This window comes from Miniopterus natalensis, chromosome X (assembly GCF_054644295.1).
Source record: "Miniopterus natalensis isolate mMinNat1 chromosome X, mMinNat1.hap1, whole genome shotgun sequence".
NCBI classification, from domain to species: domain Eukaryota; kingdom Metazoa; phylum Chordata; class Mammalia; order Chiroptera; family Miniopteridae; genus Miniopterus; species Miniopterus natalensis.
This window is the reverse complement of record NC_142103.1, coordinates 70,990,270-71,010,668: the sequence shown is the minus strand read 5'-3', so window position 1 is coordinate 71,010,668 and position 20,399 is coordinate 70,990,270. Positions and strand designations below refer to the sequence as shown.

The following is a 20,399-nucleotide window of genomic DNA, read 5'->3' as shown; positions in this document are numbered from 1 at the left end:
AACTGTTTAAGAAGAAATGATCCAATTATAAAGCAAAATAAAATATAAAATTATTCTAAGCAGCTGATGGAATATAATTGAGACTCCTTTTGACCTTGGTAGTGGAAACATTCTTCTTTGAGAGGCCCAAAGATTGTGACATTGGACCTGATGAGAAGGAAGTGTATTCCTGGCTCACAACTTGGCTGGGTTTTGAAAAATATTTACATAGTCATGATAATGTAGGTGCTATTTATTGGTGTTTAGGTTTTATAACCAACCTGGGGACAAAGCAGGGAAGGCCTGGTTGTGGCTGCAGAACAAAATGTAAATGTTAATAGCCTGGACCATGTAAAGGAAGGATGAAACTGGCCATGTGGGTGACTGAAGTGGCATGGGGAGGGTAGTGGCCTTGAAATCCTTGTCCTAAAACATGGGCAGTCGAAGTTATCTGTCAAAAATGTGTGGAATAAAGAATGGAGGCTTGAGGGAGGTTTTGTTTTTTACTAAAATAATAAAAAACAACAACAAAAAGAAATATCAATATTAAACACAACAGTGGAGTGAATGGAAAAGTAAGGCAATGTACATCAACAACATTCTCATTGCCATACTGGGAAATCAACAGGCTATTGTCTAAATTTTATAAACCAAGAAACAAAGTATATACATATTATCTAGAACTGTGAAGGAACAGCTGCAGAACTAAAAACAAAAATTGTTAAAAAGTTTGTTTTGAGGGAGTAATGGAGAAGGGGAGGGTCAAGGCAGGAGACTTTTGGTTTTTATCATAGGCTCTTCTGCCCTATTTCATTTGTTACCATGTACACACGCTACTTTAACAAAGATAAAATCTTTAAAAATTATACTTATCTCACAATAACAAAATAATCATATATCTTATGACACTTTATGACAATATTAAAATGAGTGTCTGGAGAGTCAGTTAAACTTGCCTCCCCAGAAGAAATTCATACTGTAATGCATCTTACATATGTTTATGAAGAGGGTTGGAAAGGATATTCTGGGACTTAAAACAATGGAGGCAGTAGAGCATAGTGGTGAAGGCTCTGGTATTTGGCATCACATTGACCAGGGCTCAAGTTGTCTATCATCCACTAGTTGCTTTGCTATGGACAAGTTACCTCCCTCAACTCCAATTCTGTGTTCTGTAAAATGAGGCTAATATTCACATAGTAGAAATGTAAGCCCCTCAAGAGCAAGGGCCACCTCTGTAGAGGTGCCTAATACATAGTTAGTGCTCGATGTCTGTTGAATGGCTTGAACCTACCTCACAGATGTGTGCTGAGGGAGAGCTCAGTGTGCAAAGAGCAGAGGAGGAGTGTTAGTCCGAAGGTGGGTAGCAGGTTTTCTTATCTATGCGAAATGTGCCTTTAGTTTAACAATATGTAATCATTCTTGCTGTGGAATGATAGCCCTCAGAGCTTAGAGTGATACAAAATACATTAAATTGCCCTGCACATAAAAGGAGGAGAAAAATGAGATTCTACCAAGCTCAAGAGAGGACACAGCAGCCTGAAAATGGAAAGGAGGGGAAGTTGCACCCTCTGTATGTTGAGGGGAAGAAAGGGCCCAACAGTGATGGGGAGTGGGGTCTAGGAGAAAGGACAATTATGCCTTTCCCAGTCCTGGGAATGGCTGAGGAAATGTGAAGCACAGGAAAATCGGATGTCCAACTTTAAGTTGATTGCTATGTTGTGCTGTACGACTTAAATGACTAAAGAAATGGTAGGAAACCTTGGAAGGAAATCATTACCACCTGCTCTCAGCCTTACTGATTTTGTATAGTTTAGGGGAAGGGAAATGTGTTAGGAGAGGATTGGTGGTGAGGATATTCTGGGCTTCTCATTTAAGCTCCAGGCATCTGAAATCTTGGGTGCTCCGGGATTAGGTAGTTTCATCCCCTGATACTCTGCACTAACCAATCTTTAGTTTGTCTTTCCTTATCTCCTGAACAGAGCTGCCTGGTGATAAATCAGCTTTTCATCTTTTCCAGTAGTTGATATGTAGGATCTACATGATCTCTGGTATTTGCCTGCTGATGTATGCATGCTGGAAACAAGTCTGGGACTCAATTACTTACAGAGTTTATGGGTAGATGCTGAAGGTCAAAAGATTCTAAGTTTATAAGGAGAAGGAGGGAGGAAATTTCTCTGGTCAAAGGGTGAAGATTGTGAATGGATTCGTCTTTTCTCTCCTGAAGGTTTCTCCCTGTCCTCTGATCCCCAGGACATAAGATAAGGGTGGTTATAGTATTGGGTTATGAAAGTGGTGGTATCGAGAGGGGACTGGGGAAGTTTGACTGAAAATCTATCGGAATGCCTCTCTAATGGACTTGGACTGAAATTTTGCCTGAGTCCCTTGAATCCAGTATCTCCTAAGGTTCTGACTCTGTATTCCTTTAAAGTTACTCAATGATCCCAAAGGCTACATCAAATGTTGTGGACAAAATAAACTGACGAACAAAAAAGATCCAGAGACACTGAAGCATGCCACAGACTGACGTATTTCAGAGGGAAAAGGGCGAGAAGAGATTAACCAATAAACTTGTATGACTCATGGCCACAGACAATAGTGCGGGGGGGGGGGGGGGGGGGGGGGGGGGGAGGCCTAGGGAGGGAGCAGGAGCAGGGTGGAGGTGGTCAATGGGGGGGGGAGGGAGACATCTGTAATACTTTCAACAATAAAGATAAATTTTTTAAAAATGTTGTGGAATTTTAAATGGTGGAGGTTGAAACAGAGGGTAGATGTAACAGAGGGTGTCCATGGGGAAGAAATCATGAGCAAAGGGTCCTAAGCAAGAGAAGGCAGGGCACATCTGGTAATAGTTGTGCCTTGTTTGGTTGGAATATATAGGTAGTAGTCAGAAAAATAGCAAGAAAAACTAGTTAGAGCTAGATTTTTGGAAAGCCTTGAAATTAGGCTGAGGCATTTCTTGAAAGAGTAGTCTATAGTCACTGTCATTAATACCTCACCTGCCATTCCCATTTCAACCCACTTCAATCAGAGAACTGCTGCATGGCAGACTCCCAAATAACAATGGCTTAAATAAGACACACATGTATTCATCTCACCTAAAAGAAACCCAGAGGTAGGCAGTCCAAAGCTGGTAGGGTGGCACTATGAAGTTGTTAGAGATCCAGGTTCTTTTTAGTTTACTGTTCCACTATCCTTAGGGTGTGACCCTTGTCCACATCCATTTAATTCCAGGAGGCTATGTGTCCAGCTAAATATCAGGTGTTCCATTACTAAGGAAGCAGAGGAGAATGGATATTAAGGTAATCAATTAGCAATCTATGTGTTCAAACCTCTACTGAAACTATTCTCTCTGAAGTCACCAGAGACCAGACCACCACCTGATTATTAAAATCCTTAGACATTTTTTCAGGCTTTTTCTTCACCTCTTAGTAGCATTCCACACTACTGACCCCTCCCTCCTTTTGAAACATTCTCTTCCCTTGGTTTTGTGACACTACTTTCTCCTGATTTTCTCTCTTTCTCCTTGGCCACTACTTATCCGTCTCTCTCATGGGCTTCTTTTCCTCCACCTATGCTGTAGTTACTGCTGGTCTCCAGGGCTCTTCCCTGGGCCCCATCTAAGGCTGCACATCCTTCCCAGGTGCTCTTGCCCTTCCCCATAGATTAAAGAACCATTCATATATTGATGACTCCTAGATCTATAACCTCAGCCCAAGCCTCTTTACTGAGCTTCAGATATGTATATTCAACTGCCTATGGGACATTTCCACTTGGATGTCCCACAGATACCTCAAAATCATTGCTCAGTTCCCCCTATATAATATTCCATATATCAGTGAAAGAGGTTACCATCCACACATTCGATCTCTCGAGTCAGATCCCCAAGAGTTCCCTTTGACACTTTCCTCACCCCTTTCTCCACATCTAATTATTCATAAAGTCTTGTTGCTTTTTATCTCTTTAATATCTTCTGAATTCAATCACTTCTCACCACTTCTATTGCTACCACTCTAGACCAAACCACAATCACTGCCTATCTGATGACTATTGTCCCTCTTTTCAGGAAGTCGTCTAATCCACACTCCTTATGAATTAGGCAGCAAGGGTGTTCTCTCTAAAACATAAGTCTATGTCATTTCCAAGCCTAGAATCCTTCAATAATCTCTCAGTGCTCTCAGGATCAAGACCAAAGTCCATATCTTGGCATTTAAGGCTTGCCATGATTTGGAAGAGATGTAAATATGGGGTACTTAGAACTGGAAGAAAAGGAGGGGCTGTGACTTACTTGAGTGAATTTGTTATGTGATAAAGGTGCCATTTCAAATCAGTGGTTGGTGGAGGTGGAAAGATGGATTAATTTGCACATGGTCTAAGAGACTATGACTTTGGAAAATAAGCTGAATCCTTATACAAAACAAATTTTGGAATGATCAAGCATTTAAATGTAAATAATAAAGCCATAAAGGTGCTTGGAATAAAGCAGGGATTGTTCTAATACAGAAGTGTGCAAAGCATCTATAAGCATGAGGGAAAATCCAGTTGTAAGCAAGGAAAACCTGATGCATTTCACTACATAATAATTAAACCCTTCTTTATAGCAAAGACTATCATAAATAACATGACAAATATTTGTAATATATGTGACACAAACTTATGAGAGAGGTCAGTTGGTGGGAATGTTATTTCATGTACCTTCTGAGAGTAAGTTACCAAATTTCGTATCAAAATGGAAGGCTTTTGTGTGGCATTTGAGTCAGCAAAAACAACAACAACACAAACTAAACCATAAATAACAACAACAACAGAAGCTCAATGCAGATACAAGGATGTTCCTTGTAGCGTTGTTTGTAATAGTAAAAAAAAGGGGGGGGGGGAACAATCTGTCCATGCATCCTGGACTGGTTAAATAAATTATGGGACATCTACACTAGAAAAGATTATGCAGCTGTCAAGAAAAATGTGCAGTATGAAAAACCGATTAGAATATATAACTGGAAAAAAACCCAGGTCACGGGACAGTAGGTACAGTGTACCTTTGTGGACAAGAAAACCCAAATTAGTGTATGAACAGAAAAAAATCTGGAAGAATGTATATAAAAATGTGAGTAGTGGTTATTTCTGGGGGATGAGATAAGGGTAACCTTCAATTGGTATGTTACATATTTCTGCATTATTTGAATTTTCTCAACTACACATTACCTTTGTAATAAGAAAGAATAAAGATATAAAAATAAATAAATTCAATGACTGAATCGCTTTGAGGGGGTGGTTTTGGTTGGAAGGGCTTCAGATCGAGCCTGGTACAGTGGCATAAACACGAGCTTTGTCGTCAGACAGCCCTGAGCGGGGCCTCATTGCCCCACCCCCGAGGAAGGAGGAGGGGGGTGGCAGGGGGCTGCGGAAAGGGGCTGGGCTGTGCTGGGCTGGCTGCTGCTCTAGTCCAGGAGGCTGAGACTTCGAGAGGGACTGAGAGAGGGCAGACGCATCCCGGACTCGCTCGAGGACAAGGTGAGGGAGGCTGAGACTGGGGCTTCCTGGCAGCCAGACAGTGGTTCCAGCCCCCTCGAACCTGTAGCCAGGCAGGTGGGCAATTAGGACTGCATCAGTGCAGCTGGAGGAGAGGTGACCTGGCATGGGATGTAGGCAGCCAAGAGGACTTAGAGAATAGTAGGCTGTACAGACTGCGGAGCAGAGACTAGCAGAGAAGGGGGAGAAAAACGGGGAGCTGGGCACGTTGGATGGCGGACATGGAATATGAAGAATACTGAGGGGAAGTGAAAATCCAGAGGAGAAAATATGGGATGCAGAGAAGGGTTAAGGAATACTGGGGGAGGGGGTGCATAGGTGACATGGAGAAGGATGTAAGGAGGGGAATAGGGAATCCTGTGGGGTAAATAGGAAATGCGTTGGGGGAATAGGGAGCAGGAAGCCAGGCAGAGGGAATACGGAGGGGGGTATAAGGAATGAAGAGCAGGGAGCGGGGGGAAGGGCAGACTGGCTGAGACCGAGGCCCCCTAGGGAGGCGGAAAGGGGCGGGACCACTTCCGGCCTGGAGGGGGGAGGGCAGTCTCCGAGTTTCGGAGGGGCTCGGGAAGAGTGGACGCACTTGGAATTGTAGGAGGACGAGGTGAGCAGCCGTGGGGCCCAGCTCTGGATCGGGGCTTGTAGGGGTCGGCCCCACCCTCTGGGAATCTGGAGAAAACCTGCCCTAAGGACCGGATCGTACTGGATCCATCCGGCTGGGAAGGGAGGGGATTAAACCCGGTTTGGCTGGCAAGATGGAATCACTAGCTCAATACTGATTTGAGGAGGGGGTGCACTAGGGAAGGGGCAGAACCAAGATGTGCTTTGCCCGGGTTTGGAGGGGGCGTGTTAAGAAAAAGGGCGGGACCAGGCGGTCCTGTGGACTCGGGCTGGGTGTGAGTAGGGGTGGGGCCGGGACCACCAGACACTGACAATTTGAAAAGGAGGCTTGCTGGGGAGGGGGCGGGACCTAATGCTACTGCGGACCTAGAGAGAGGCGTGTGCTGGGAAAGAGTGCTGGACTGAGTCCGCGACAATTGCGCATGCGTACTATGGATCGCTAGAAAGGGGCGTGCAGAGTCGGGCCCCGCACTGAGACTGGCCAGCTGCAAAATGCGCATGTGCACGGTGGACTTCAAAGAAAGGGCTTGTGCTGGGAAAGCGGGCGGGGCTGAGATGGGCCTAGCAGCGGGCGCGCATGCGCACTGTCGACCTGCGGCTGGGGGGGTGGGTGCACTGGGAAAAGGGGCGGGGTCCTCAGAGCTGCCGCGCTGGCACATCTTCCTGGAGAAGGGGAGGGTGCGGCTGCAGAGAATTGAGACCTGGAGGCAGTGGATTACTTAATCTGAAAACAGAATCGTTGGGGGTGGGGGAGGGGTTTGGGATAGGGGCCCTAGGGAAGGTGAGGATCAGCCTCCAGGCAGAACAGCAGAGAGGACTTTCAGTGGATTCTCCCCTTAACCCAGGCCTTCTCTCCTTCAGGCTCAGCTCTTGCCAGGCCAACTTGAGACATGTCTGACACCAGCGAGATTGGTACGGGTCCAACCCGCTCCAAGGTAAGGTGGTCTCCTGTTCTCTCCCTAGCTGCTTTTCCTTTCCAGCCGCTGTTGCTGCCCCAAATCCCTTGGCACCTCCCCTCCCATCCTTGTCTTTCTCCACCCACTTCCCTGCCTGGGTGTCCCCCACCCCAGTAGAGGAAGTGAGGAAGGAAGGGAAGGAAGAAGGAAAGATGGATGTAGGAAGGAAGGAGAGAGGGCAGGTCCATCCCTCTTCTGCCATCAGTTCCTGCTCAGAGGAAGGGGAGGCCTTGTTGTGCTGAGGTGGTCAGAGCATGCTGCAAGTAGGAGTTAGTATAGGTCAGAGAAATGAAAGCCTGAAATTTTGGAGCGATTTGCCTACTTGCTGGTGTGAGAAGTTCTGTGAGGGTTCCTGCTTTCTCTTGCAGGCTGAAACTAAAGAAAAGGAAAGCGGCTTGAAGGTGCAGACCCTATTGACAGTGACCCAGAACTTGGAGGTGTCAGAGACACCAAAGGCTTCAAAGGCACCAGAGGTCTCAGAGGCTGTGAAGGTCTCAAATGCTGCAGGGGTCTCAAAGGCCACAGAGGTTTCAAAGGCCCCAGAAGCTCAGGAGGCAGCTGCCACTAAGGTCTCACCTACCACTAAGCTGACTGATACCCAGATTTTGGCAGCTGAAAAGAAGAGTCCAGCAGCTGACACCAAGGTGCAGAATGCTGACCCTCAGGCTGTGACAGTGCCTGCCACTGAGACCAAAAAGGTCAGCTCTGTGGCTGATACTAAGGTCAATACAAAGGCCCTCGAGAATGAGGCTGCTGCCTCTCAGGCTCCAGCAGATGAACCTGAGCCTGAGGGTACAGTTGCCCAGGCTCAGGAGAATCAGGATACTCGGCCCAAGGTCAAGGCCAAGAAAGCCCGAAAGGTAAGACTTCAATAACCATCCTTGCCTTTCCATTCCTCTTCTCTCAGTTGGTTCATATGTTCTGCAAACACTTAGAAAGTTTCCTGTGCTCGTCAAGGCTGTGGGGAATGTGATGCAATTCATGTCTTCAGAGAGAGCACAGATTTTGGAGGAGATGAGACAGGAATACACATAGTTGTGATCTGAATGTAATGCAGTTTATATTTACATAGTAGCTACCATGTGTTAGGCTTTGAGCTGGCACATTCACACAGGTTATCTCTTAAATCCTGGAAGTGATCCAGTTTTATAGGGAAGGAAGTGAAGTCCTAGGTAGTGTGAACTTGCTCAGGTTGGTACAAGCAGAGCAGGTGGTAGATACAGGACGAGGAGAAGCCTCAGATTCCACCCTTGGATTGCTCCTGGTCTGGTTCAACAGTGAAACTCTTGCTTGAAAGCCAGTGAAAGACAAACCCAAGATTCAACATGGCAAATATCTAGTGAATCAGGTTCTTACTACAGGGGTTGGGTTAGAGGGGTTTTCTGGAAGAGAGAGAATGAGGAAAAAGGACCATCTGCTTCGTCTGGTGCTATGTGCTTCCTCTCTGTTGATACAGGTGAAGCATCTGAATGGGGAAGAGGAGGGCAGCAGTGATCAGAGTCAGGATTCTGGAACCACAGGTGGCCGAAGGGTCTCAAAGGCCCTAATGGCCTCAATGGCCCGCAGGGCTTCAAGGGGCCCCATAGCCTTTTGGGCCCGCAGGGCATCAAGGACTCGGTTGGCTGCTTGGGCCCGGAGAGCGTTGCTCTCCCTGAGGTCACCTAAGGCCCGTAGGGGCAAGGCTCGCCGCAGAGCTGCCAAGCTCCAGTCATCCCAAGAGCCTGAAGCACCACCATCTCGGGATGTGGCCCTTTTGCAAGGGAGGGTAAGACCCATGTCCTTTCCACTCTGCCTTACCCACTGCCTTGCCTGCCCTTTCCTCTGCTGTTCTTTCAGGGCTTCTGCAAGTATATTTTGATCTTTTCACCTTTTCCTCCTCTCCCAGGCGAATGAGTTGGTGAAGTACCTGTTGGTTAAAGACCAGACAAAGATTCCCATCAAGCGCTCAGGTAGAGTCATACTAACTCTCCCTCCCCCCAGTTCTGCCCTCCATTGCCTTTTCCCGTGTGTGCTGGGGGCATTCCTTGCTATTATGCTCCTACCTCTGTCCTCCCAAAGTTCTAACTTGACAGTGCTAGCATCTCTGTTCATTAGCGCAGAACCTGTTTATGTCACCAACAGCAGAGTTGGCAAAGGGTCTATAGTTTGGGTATGGGGACCACCTGGCTTCACTTCAGCTCAGGTGCTCGCAACACTCTCCCCTTGCAGACATGCTGAAGGACATCATCAAAGAATACACTGATGTGTACCCTGAAATCATTGAACGAGCAGGCTATTCCTTGGAGAAGGTGAAGGGGCAGCCCTGGGGGATGGACGCAATTGGGGAAACCTTGAATCAAACAAAGCTGTACTTGTCCCTTCTGGGGGGACCACAGAGACTCAGTAAGCCAGCCCCATCACTGTGCAAATGGGTAGACTGTGGCCTAGGGAGGTGCATAGACTTGCCAAGGGTCACGTAACAAGTCAGTGGTAAAATCATAGCTAGGACTCAAGCCACCCAACTTAATCCTGGGTTCTGTCTGCTGCTACACAGGTCCTGGAATGTATTTCAGATGTTCACCTCTCCCATTCACCATTCACAGTCTCCCTAGATTCCTGCTAATCATAGGGATGGTGTTGATAACAATAGCACATTTGTTGCCTGTTTGCTGTGTGCTGACCTCATAGCTAAGTGCTTATGTGCATTATCTCACTGATTTTACACACACACACATACACACACACACCGAGGTACATGGGAAGCTGTGGGATGCCCAAGAAGCTGAATTTTGTAATCTCACAACCTTTTCTCCCCATCCACAGGTATTTGGGATCCAGTTGAAGGAAATTGATAAGAATGACCACTTGTACATTCTTCTCAGCACCTTGGAGCCCACTGATGCAGGCATACTGGGAACGTAAGCTGGGAAAGGGCTGGGGTGGGAGAGAGGCTTCTGCCTTTGTCCATGGTACTTCCCCATCCCTGTCCTCTCTCCCCAAACCCACTTGGAGAGTCAGGAAAGATGGGGTCTAAAAAGCCCCTGTTCCAGCTTCCGCATGTAGCTGGAACCCTGCCCACGAAAGTGGTGCCTGATTATAATTGACTGAAGTGTGTAGAAGCCTGGGGTGGGGCATTTGTACTGTCAGGTTGTCTGTTTGTCCAGAAGCTCCCCAGGAAAGCAGACCTGTCATTGTTTGTCTCTTCCTACTGGTCTTGATAGAGTGGTTCTCAAGGGAGGACTTCCTAGTGTGGGTGGATCGTGATGCTCGAGGGCAGGAGGGTCAGTGGGCTGTGAATTCTCTCGTGGCTGAGGGTTCTGAGAGAGAAATAAGGACTCACATTGACTGAGTGCCTGGGTTGAACCCTGTTGCCAGGACTTCTTCCATCCTCTCAGCAACCTGGGGAGAGGAGGATGTGATTTTTCCCGTTTTACTGAATAGGAGGCTGAGGCTCAGGGGTCTAAGTGTCTTGCCCAGGGTCACATAGAGCTTGAAGCATAGACTGGGCAGAATCTCCCATATCTGAGGAATCTGGGAGAGGCTAGCCTACTGAGCTGGCTGGTGTGTTTTTTGCAGATGGCTGTGGGACATAAACATTCTCTCTGTCCTATTGTTCCTCTAGGACCAAGGACTCCCCAAAGCTGGGTCTCCTCATGGTGCTTCTTAGCATCATCTTCATGAATGGAAATCGGTCCAGTGAGGGTGAGTGGCTGAGCATGCAGCTGAATGGGTGGCTATGGTCAGAATTCCACATGTTCACTTTCTGTCCCTGTCTCCTCTTGCCTCCCCTTGCAGCTGTCATCTGGGAGGTGCTGCGCAAGTTGGGGCTGCGCCCTGGGTATGATTGGGCTCTCTCAGTGCTTGCTGTCCGTGTTGTCCTTTGGCAAGAGAGGATGGTCCCAGGATTGCATCAGCCTGGTGGTCTGGTGGAGTGGGCTGGGGTGCTGGACTGGGTAGAGGGCCCATGGCTCTGACCTGGGTGGATGGGGAAACGGTCCTGAGCTCCCTGCTCCCTTGAGCTTACTGTCTCTTGATCTTCTATGGTGCTTCCCTCTTGTGCTGGAAACCTCTTTTCCACCTTGGAAATGCCTCTGCACACATCTGGGAAGTGCCACAATCCTGATTTTTATTTATTTATTCATTTATTTTTCTTTTTCTGCTGTCAGTATTCATCACTCGCTTTTTGGGGATGTGAAGAAGCTCATTACTGATGAGTTTGTGAAGCAGAAGTAAGTGACTGGTGTTGGTATGTGCTGTCCATTTTGCCTGTTTTAGAACTGAGTGATAATAGCCATGATGGATGCATGTGTGCTTGTGTGTGTGTATGCAGGTGGGAGCTTATGTTAAAGGTGATGACAGAAAACAAGAGCACCTATTTCTTGACCTATTGCATGTGCTCTCACATGTGTCTCAGAACAGTCCTACAAGGGAGGGACTGTCATCAGCAGCATTGCATATGTGAGGCCACTGAGGCTCAGAGTGTTGAAGTCATTTGCTTATTGTTACACAGATAGCAAATTAAAGATTCATTTTTAGATTCAGGCCCCAATGCCTTGGTTCTTTTTACCATGCCAACCAGGGCTTCGTAGCAATTAATTTCAATTTTAAAATGTCATAAAATAGTAGCTGTAGGCAGCCAGCTACTGTGCTAGGGACTTGACATGTACATCTCATTTCATTTTCATAACTACCCTGCAGAATAGGCGCTGTCATCCCAGCTCCATTTTCAGTTGCTTGACCTAGGGCTCAGAGACTGGAAGTCTGAGCATGGCCCTGGCTGGTACGGGGCCCATTCAGGCCTGGAGCCCGGCCCTCCTGACTTTCTGGCCAGGGCCCACCCTGTCCTCGGTCCTGGGGGAACACGTGAGCACCTACACTGGTGCACTAGCACATGTGCGCACGCGTATGGTTGGGAGTGTATACGGTGTCTGCTGCTCTTGGTGGACTGTTTCTTCCTTTCACAGTCCTTTTCTATGATGGACTGTCCCAGGGCTCAGCCAGGCCACAGACGAGACCCTGCAGTGGGGTGTGCTCAGCAGGGGGCCTGAAGAAATGGCTTCTCTATTTACAACACACCCAACAGGAACCCGGGGTCATTGTGACAAAGGGCACAAAGCTTATGGCCCTCCTATGAACAAACACCCTACATGTGTCCCCCCGTACCTTCACATGGCTACTGGGCAGGACTGATGGGACAGGGCTCAATATTGGAAGAAAAGCTGTAGTATTTAGTGGGGATGGTTGCCACCTAAAGCCTGTCCAGTCCATGCATAGATGGGCCATGGGTGGTCTTAGACATTAAGGGCTTTGAACCTCTCTTTTCAAGGTACCTGGACTACGCCCGAGTTCCTAACAGCAACCCCCCTGAGTATGAGTTCTTCTGGGGCCTACGCTCCTACTATGAGACCAGCAAGATGAAAGTCCTCAAGTTTGCCTGCAAGGTAATTGGAGAACTGCCCAAGCTTGGCATATCAAGAGCATGGGTAGGCTGTGCAGAGTAGCCTGCAGCTTCTATATGAACATTTTGAAGCCTCTGTTAGTGTGCCAAACACTTTTAGCTGAATCATTTAATCCTTACAACTAACGTGTTGTTGCCCTACTGCAAATGAGAGAACTCGGGCTCACAGAGGTGGTTAGGTGACATGTATGAGGTCACAGAGCTAGTGTCAGGGCAAGGGTGGAATATTCAGTGCATAATCACTAGAAGTATTGTATATAGCAGGTAGAATGTTGCCTAGAATACAGTAGGTACTCACTTCTCAGATTCTGGTCCTCCTGAGGGTTGTTATTTCTGTTTTAGGTACAAAAGAAGGATCCCAAGGAATGGGCAGCTCAGTACCGAGAGGCGATGGAAGCAGATATAAAGGCTGCAGCTGAGGCTGCAGCTGAAGCCAAGGCGAGAGCCGAGATTAGAGCTCGAATGGGCATTGGGCTTGGCTCTGAGAATGCTGCTGGGCCCTGCAACTGGGACGAAGCTGATATTGGACCCTGGGCCAAAGCCCGGATCCAGGCGGGAGCTGAAGCTAAAGCTAAAGCCCAAGAGAGTGGTGGTGCCAGCACTGGTGCCAGTGGCAGTGCCAGTGGCAGTGCCAGTACAAGTGGCAGCTTTGGTGCCAGTGCCAGCCTGACCACCACTCTCACATTTGGGCTCTTCTCTGGCCTCAGTGGAGCTGGTGCCAGCAGCAATGGTAGCTCTGGTGCCTGTGGTTTTTCCTACAAGTGAGATTTCAGGTATCTACTTAGATTTGGTGAGGGCAGCCAGGGCTCTTGGGGATGGGATGAGGAGCTGGGTGGTTATAAGAAGGCCAAGGTCGGAGGACCATATGGAGAGTGTGGGAAAACACTGCTTTTGACATTTTATTCCTTCCTGTTTGGTGGGTAGCAGTTGACTTTCTAATTTTCTTTTACTTGTGATTTCAGATATTGCTAATCCCAGCAGTCTTTCTCTTCATGCCAGGGTGCATCCTCAGAAATATACTCAGCACCCTAGGCAGCCACTATCAATCAATTGAATTTGACACTCTATATTAAATCTATTTGCCATTTCTGAGTTTATTGGTTGTGTTTGTTTTTTTTGTTTTTTTGTTTGTTTGTTTGTTTGTTTGGTGGGCTGTCACATTTTGGTATTCCATTTAAAAATGAATTGGAAAAGTTTCCACCTCAATCTATGCTTAGTTTGAGGTGACATTGTTGGAGTCAAGGGAGCGACATTAGCATACCTCTGTGTAATAGGTTGGGCTTCATCTCTAGCTTACAGGGCAGGCAGGATTTTGGCGGGATGGGGAGTCACGGGGATAGTTGGCACAGAGGGCACACTTTGAAGAAGAGCCCTGAGATGGGTAAGTCTGGAGCAGGAAGAGGTAGAGGAGGCTGGACATGAAGTATAGACTCTCCTTTTGAGAAGTTCGGGGGAGACAGGAAGGAGACAGGTAGGTAGCTAAGAGAGAGGCTTGAGCAGGCAGGAGCCAATAGAGAGGGAGATGTTGAAGACTGACTCATGCAGCCCAGGCCCTGAGGAGACAGGAAGGGAAAGCCTGGGCGAAGACAATCCATAAAGGACTTCGAGGACTGTGGAAAGATGTCTGGTAGTAGAGAGGCCCCAATAAAGAATGGAGCCCATGATTTTTGGGAGACCCTCTCCCAATGGCAAGGTGCTCAGTAATCTTGTATGAATCAAGATGAGCATTAGTGTTAGTTTATTCCAAGGTTTTGGTTCTGGAATAAGGGCACAAGACTAAGGGCAGTGAGTGTGTAAGTCACTATCTTCATTACTGTGTCCACGATGCCCGATGCATGCTAGGTACCCGGTGGAAGAGGTGGGTTGTGGGACCCAGGTAGGCTTGGGGGAGGAAGATGAGATTGTGTAACAGATTGGGATACAGTGCAGTGGTTTGTGGACAGTAGTCCCAGTGAAGTCCATGAACAGGGCAAAATGTTAAGTGAATATACCAAGTGCCTGCTATATGTCTAGCAGTGTTCGAGGTGTCTGGGAAGGGGGTTTAAGAAAATGAGAAGGATGAACTGGGGGACTAGTCAGACAGTGGGATGATTGAATTTAAGAGTTTAGCAGCCCTGGCCAGGTAGCTCAGTTGGTTAGAGCATTGTCCAGATACACGAAGGTTGTGTGTTCGATCTGCAGTCAGGGCACATACAAGAATCAACCAATGAATGCATAAATAAGTGGAACAAATTGATGTTTTTCTCTCTCTAAAAATCAGTAAAAAAGAAGACAGCAGAGAGAGCTCTGAGTGATGCTAACATTCAAGGAGTGGGTGGTTAAAGGGGAGAAAAGATAACGGTTCCTGGAGATGAGGGGGTCAATGGCCTGGGAAGCCATTGTGTTGGTTGGGTTATCTATGTGGACAATGAAATCACCTGGGTTGGTGGCAAGAGTGGGGTAGAAAGGAGCACTATGAGCCAGGTGCCAAATCCCCTTGTGTGGTTAAAGGTATCCTCCCAGCTATACTCCCCACTAAGGCACAGGGCCTTCAGTCAGACATTTACCTTTGCCTTGTTTTAGGGAGTATTTCCCTAGAGTTTTCTCTCCAGGAATCCCTCACCATCTAATAGCCAGATTACCCGACCCCTAATCAATGGGACAACCTTATGGACAGTGAGACCCTAGCAATGGCTGCCTCTCCCCCATAAGCAGTTAAGGAACAATGTTTATTGCATAGGGAACAGATATTTAAAAAAAAACTAAAGACTCCATCAAGAGTAAGGCAGCTCTTTGCCTGTGGCCATAAATTGAGACCTGTTTTCACTGTTGTGTTCTTCGCTGGAAGTAGAGGTTCTTTCATTAATTCCATGGGCCATGATATCCTCAGGGGCTTGGTGGTACCTGGGAGAGGCGGACAAGGTCAGAGGCAGCTTAAGCCTAGAAAGGACTCAAGTGGGTGGGTACCATGTCCAGGGCTCCCTCAGGTTCCCAGGTGATACCTATCTGAAAATGAAACAGATATGGGATGATGGGGGATGGCAACAAACTTGGGGACTGATTCTAATAAAAATAGAGTTCAAAGTGTTTGATAGAGATAAGGGTGAGTCATAGTCATGAAGTACTCTTCCTTTCCCACTTATCCTCTTTCCATGGACTATTGGGCTTACAGGGCTCTCCACTTCTCCCTTTTTACAAGGCCTAGAATTTGACAGTCAAGGGGTTGGCTCTTCCTTACTTGCCAAGTGTAAGAACTGAGGGTATGTGGGGCAGAGAGGAGGAAATCAAGTCTGATTACAGGCAAGTGGGGAGTGGCCAGAGCCAGGAAGAGGAAGTGGCAGGGGAAATGGGTACATATTCCAGTTCATGATTTGCCACCTTTATTATCTGGTAGGCCACAATTGTGATGAATGAACTCCCACAATTTTCAGTCTTCAGTATATCATTAATTAATATACAAATAATTCTAAATGGTATTATGCATCTTGGGTAGGAGTGGGAAAAGCCCCTAGAGCAGTTTCTCCACTTATTTTTCATTATCACCCCCTAAGAAGCCTTTTAAGAGATTTTTTGTCCTACTGCTCTCCCCCCATGAAATTTCAGTACCACAGATATACTGTATATCTATTTAATAACTGTACATTTGTGATTTATACATAAAAAGATTTAAAAATTCAATACAGGGTTAATAATGACTAAAATATTTAAGTTAAAAGTTAGTTTAAAAACTTAAAAAGCTGATAGCTTTTGCTGAGCAACTTTAAATGTAATTTATATACATTGTAAAGTATGACATTATTTATGATTTTTATATAACTATGTGATGCAGTTTATATAACTATGATGATAAGACAGTGTAATTAGTTTTTTTTTAACTCAAAACTTATTTTTCCAGAAAAAGTAAAATAATTGACAATTTAGATTACTTTCATAAAAACTATTTTTAGTGAACTTTAAAGTGTTGCTTGATATGGGAAAATAACTTTTAACTAGATGCTAGGTATTTATGTATTGTCAACATTATTTCTTTTCAGTACTTGACAAAATGATAAATTGAATAACTTTTGTAGAATTAAATAGAAGCCATCTTTATTTACTTCAAAAAAACCCAAATACCACACAAAGTCACTGAGGATCAAGCAGTTGATTTTTTTTTTTAGTTGTACACTTGAAACCTGTACCCCAATAAATTCGATTAAAAAAAGATAGTCAATGGCATCCAGTAGACACACGCAGGCCACTTCCCATGATATGACTCTGACAGTGAGTGATGAATGGATTGAAATCACAGCTATTTTCTATGGTTTTGTAACTTTGATCTTGCTTACATTTTCTGTATATTCCATGACCTCAGCATCATTGCTACTCATGTGATACCCAAGAAAATCCAGTAAGACAAATTAGATACTAAGGAATAAGGTTTTGTCAGGTCGGGTTGAGGTTTAGTGAACCACAAACTAGCAAAATAGCTGATTTTTCATTCATCTCCCCCCAGAACCAATTTTCACCCTCTTGGGGGTGATTGCCCACCACTCATCTGCCCCTCGCCTCCATGTTGCAAATGCAAGCATTATCGCAACATTTCACCTGAACTGAATAAAACAAGGTAGAATGAATGTTGGAGAGGGGGAGGGAGTGGATAAAATAAGAAATACCTACTAGAGACCAACCATTTGTGAGAAAAAAATGGATGGCAAACTTTTGTCCATATTTACACTTTTATTTTTTATTCTTTTAGGACACAAAGTTTTCTTTAATTATTTTTTTTGGGGGAAGGGACACCACACTTTTACTCAATTATTATTATACTTATTTTTTAATATATCTTTATTGATTTCAGAGAGAGGAAAGGAGAGGGAGAGAGAGAGATAGAAATATCAATGACGAGAGAGTCATTGATCAAGCCCACAACCCGGGCATGTGCCCTGACCAGGAATTGAACCCAGATCGCCTGGATCCTAGGTGAACACTCAACCATTGAGCCATACCTGGCCGGGCACTTTTACCCAATTAAAAAAAACATTTTTATCAGTATAGAGGTCTTTTATTTTTTACACTTATCACACCATGAATTCATAGGGAATGGGTTCCAGCAGCTTAGGCTCCTTTCCATTGGTCCTCACCAAGTGTGCTTCTCTGGATGGAGCAGGCTGATGCTTCAGTTCAACCTAGGTACCTTTCTCTTTGGCTTCCTTCTTTTTCTGATAATTTTCCTTCACATGTTTCAGGAAGCTATCTCAGCTCTTAGAGTGCTTAATATGTTCAATACATACATTAGTTCTCTTGGCAAGAATCTTGCCCTTAACTTGTTCGTTCACAACAATGCCCACCACATGCTGGGTGACATTGAAGCCTCTTCCAGTTTTGCCATGGTAACATTTGTGGGGCATTCTTTTTTGAACAGTGACCATTCCCTTGATGTCTACAATATCACCTTTCTTGTAGATTCACATGTATGTGGCCAAAGAAACAAGTCCATGTTTTCTAAAAGGTCTAGAGAACATATAGCAGGTACCTCTCCTCTTTCCCTTTGCGTTGGTCATTTTGGCAAATTACTCGAAGAGGGCAGTTCCAGCTGAAAGGCCATACTCACACTTTTAAAAATGTCTTGGTCCACAGATGCCTTCACAGGTGAGTTTTACCAAACATTCAAAGAAGAATTAACACTTGTCTTTTTCAAACTATTCCAAAAAATTGAAGAGGAGTGAAGGCTCACAAGCTCATTTTACAAGGAGAACATTATTCTGAGTTCAAAACCAGACAAACACATTATGAAAGAAAGAATTACAGGCCAATATGCCTGATGAACATAGATTCAAAAATCCTCAACAAAATATTAGCAAACTGAATTTAACAATACATTAAAAGGGTCATACACCATGATCAAGTGGTATTTATTCCTGGGATGTAAGGTTGGTTCAATATCTGCAAATCAATTAATGTGATACACAACAAACAAACTGAAAAATAAAATTCGCATGATCATAGCAATAGATACAGAAAAAGCATTTGACAAAATTTGGCATCCATTTATAATAAAAGTTCTCAGCAAAGTGGGACTAGAGAGAACATACCTCAACATAATAAAGGCCATATATGCCAAACCCATAGCCAACGTTGTATGCAATAGGGAAAAGCTTATAGCATTTCTCTTAAGATCAAGAACAAGACAAGGATGTCCATTTCACCACTTTTATTCAATATAGTATTGGAAGTCTTAGCCATAGCAATCAGACAGGAAAAGGAAATAAAAGGTGTCCAAATTATAAATAAAGAAGTAAAACTGTCATTATTTGCAGATAACATGATACTATATAAAGAGAATCCTAAAGATTCTGCCCAAAACTACTAGAACTGATAAATGAATTCAGTAAAGTAGCAGGATACAAAATAAATATCCAGAAATCAGTTGCATTTTTATACATCAATAATGAACTATTGGGTGGTGGGCTTGATCCTCAGTGGGGAGCATGCAGGAGGCAGCCAGTCAGTGACTCTCTCATCATTGATGTTTCTATCTCTCTCTCTCCCTTTCCCTTCCTCTCTCTGAAATCAATAAAGATATATATATTTTTTAAAAGGTGAAAGCATATATCTTGTTTATAAATAGGAAGAATTAACAACATTAAAATGTCCATATTACCCAAAGCAATCTATAGATTCAATGCAATTACTACCAAGATACCAATGGTGTATTTCACAAAACTAGAACAAATATTCCAAAAACTTATATGGAACAACAAAAGACCTCAAATAGCTACGGGAATCTTGAAAAAGAATAAGAAGTTGGAGAAATAATGCTACCTGATATTAAATTATACTACAAGCCCATACTTATCAAACCAGCATGTTACTGGCATAAAAACAGATATGTAGATCAATGGAACAGAACAGAGAGCCTACACCTTTGTAGTCAATTAATATTTGACACAGGAGGCAAAAACATACAATGAGGTAAAGATAGTCTATTCAATAAATGGTGTTGGGAAAATTGAACAAGTAGGTCCAAATTTTACTTGGCCTCAAAAAAGGAAATTTTATTCTTTGCCACAGCATGTGTGAACCTGGAGAGTATTATGATAAGTGAAATAAGCCAGTCAGAGAAAGACAAGTACTATATGACTTCACTGATCTGTGGAATTTAATGAACAAAATGGGCTAACAAGCAAAATAGAGACAGACTCATAGACAGAGAGTAGTCTGACAGCTGTTGGCTGGAGGGGGGTTGGGAGTCAGAGGAGGGTGGAGGGATTGAGCAAAAAAGAAAAAAGAGAAAAAACTCATGGACACAGACAACAGTGTGGTGAATGCCAGGGGGTGATGGGAGGGAGGTAGAGGAAGGTATAGTGGAGATAAATGGTGATGGAAGGAGACTTGACTTTGGGTGGTGAACACACAATACAACATACAGATGATGTATTATAGAACCATACACCCAGAACCTATATGATTTTATTAACCAATGTCACCCCAATATATTCAATAAAAGAGTTTCTCTAAGTGAAGTGATGAGAAGTGTCACCTCCACTTCCACCATTTGGTTCCTAGACCTATGTATTCTGTTTATGGGATAATGAACATCATATATTGGTTGTTGATTCAAAGAATACACTAAATTCTGTAGGCCCTCAGACCTTGCAAAGTGTTGTTTCCTAACTGTTGCCATAACTAAGCCTTCCATAGGCCACCTCACCCTTCTGTAAGGGCAGATATTTATGGGTGATAGTGTATGTGATAAAAACACGGAAGATCATAGTCACTAGACCATTGTTTTACCTCTTCCATTGTGACATGTGTTCCTTGTCCAGAACAAATATTGTATAGGATATTTCAGTGGTATATAAAGTGTATTGTGTAGGATATTTCAATGTTATATAAAGGGTATAAAGTTATTAGGAAAGCCA

General features: G+C 44.7%; 1 protein-coding gene, 1 non-coding gene and 1 pseudogene across 3 annotated transcripts; 2 read left to right on the top strand and 1 right to left on the bottom strand.

Annotated features, from left to right (window-relative positions):
* Positions 1 to 5,394: 5,394 nt before the first annotated feature.
* LOC107545715 (melanoma-associated antigen D2) lies at positions 5,395 to 13,608 on the top strand. 2 transcript variants are annotated; one of them, XM_016223893.2, is made up of 13 exons: positions 5,395 to 5,487; positions 6,985 to 7,058; positions 7,448 to 7,939; positions 8,536 to 8,844; positions 8,965 to 9,028; positions 9,288 to 9,367; positions 9,882 to 9,976; positions 10,681 to 10,760; positions 10,854 to 10,896; positions 11,225 to 11,287; positions 12,385 to 12,499; positions 12,859 to 13,289; positions 13,479 to 13,608. In XM_016223893.2, exons 2-12 carry the CDS (start codon positions 7,014 to 7,016, stop codon positions 13,279 to 13,281), a joined length of 1,809 nt encoding a protein of 602 aa, XP_016079379.1. In that variant the 5' UTR covers positions 5,395 to 5,487; positions 6,985 to 7,013; the 3' UTR covers positions 13,282 to 13,289; positions 13,479 to 13,608. The 2 variants fall into 2 exon arrangements, with proteins under 2 accessions (XP_016079379.1, XP_087669810.1); XM_087813684.1 differs by having other exon boundaries at positions 12,859 to 13,608.
* Positions 12,082 to 12,209, top strand: LOC148090559 (small nucleolar RNA SNORA11). The gene has a single exon (XR_015713748.1). It is a non-coding gene; the product is annotated as a small nucleolar RNA SNORA11 (small nucleolar RNA).
* A 3,947-nt stretch (positions 13,609 to 17,555) lies between the features above and the next one.
* On the bottom strand, positions 17,556 to 18,038 carry LOC107545714 (large ribosomal subunit protein eL21 pseudogene; annotated as a pseudogene).
* Positions 18,039 to 20,399: the final 2,361 nt, after the last annotated feature.

Coding starts and splice junctions, on each gene's coding strand:
- LOC107545715 (XM_016223893.2), top strand. CDS start 7,014: ATGTCTGACACCAGCGAGATTGGTACGGGTCCAACCCGCTCCAAG. Junction 7,059..7,447: donor CGGGTCCAACCCGCTCCAAG/GTAAGGTGGTCT, acceptor TTTCTCTTGCAG/GCTGAAACTAAAGAAAAGGA. Junction 9,029..9,287: donor GATTCCCATCAAGCGCTCAG/GTAGAGTCATAC, acceptor CTCCCCTTGCAG/ACATGCTGAAGGACATCATC.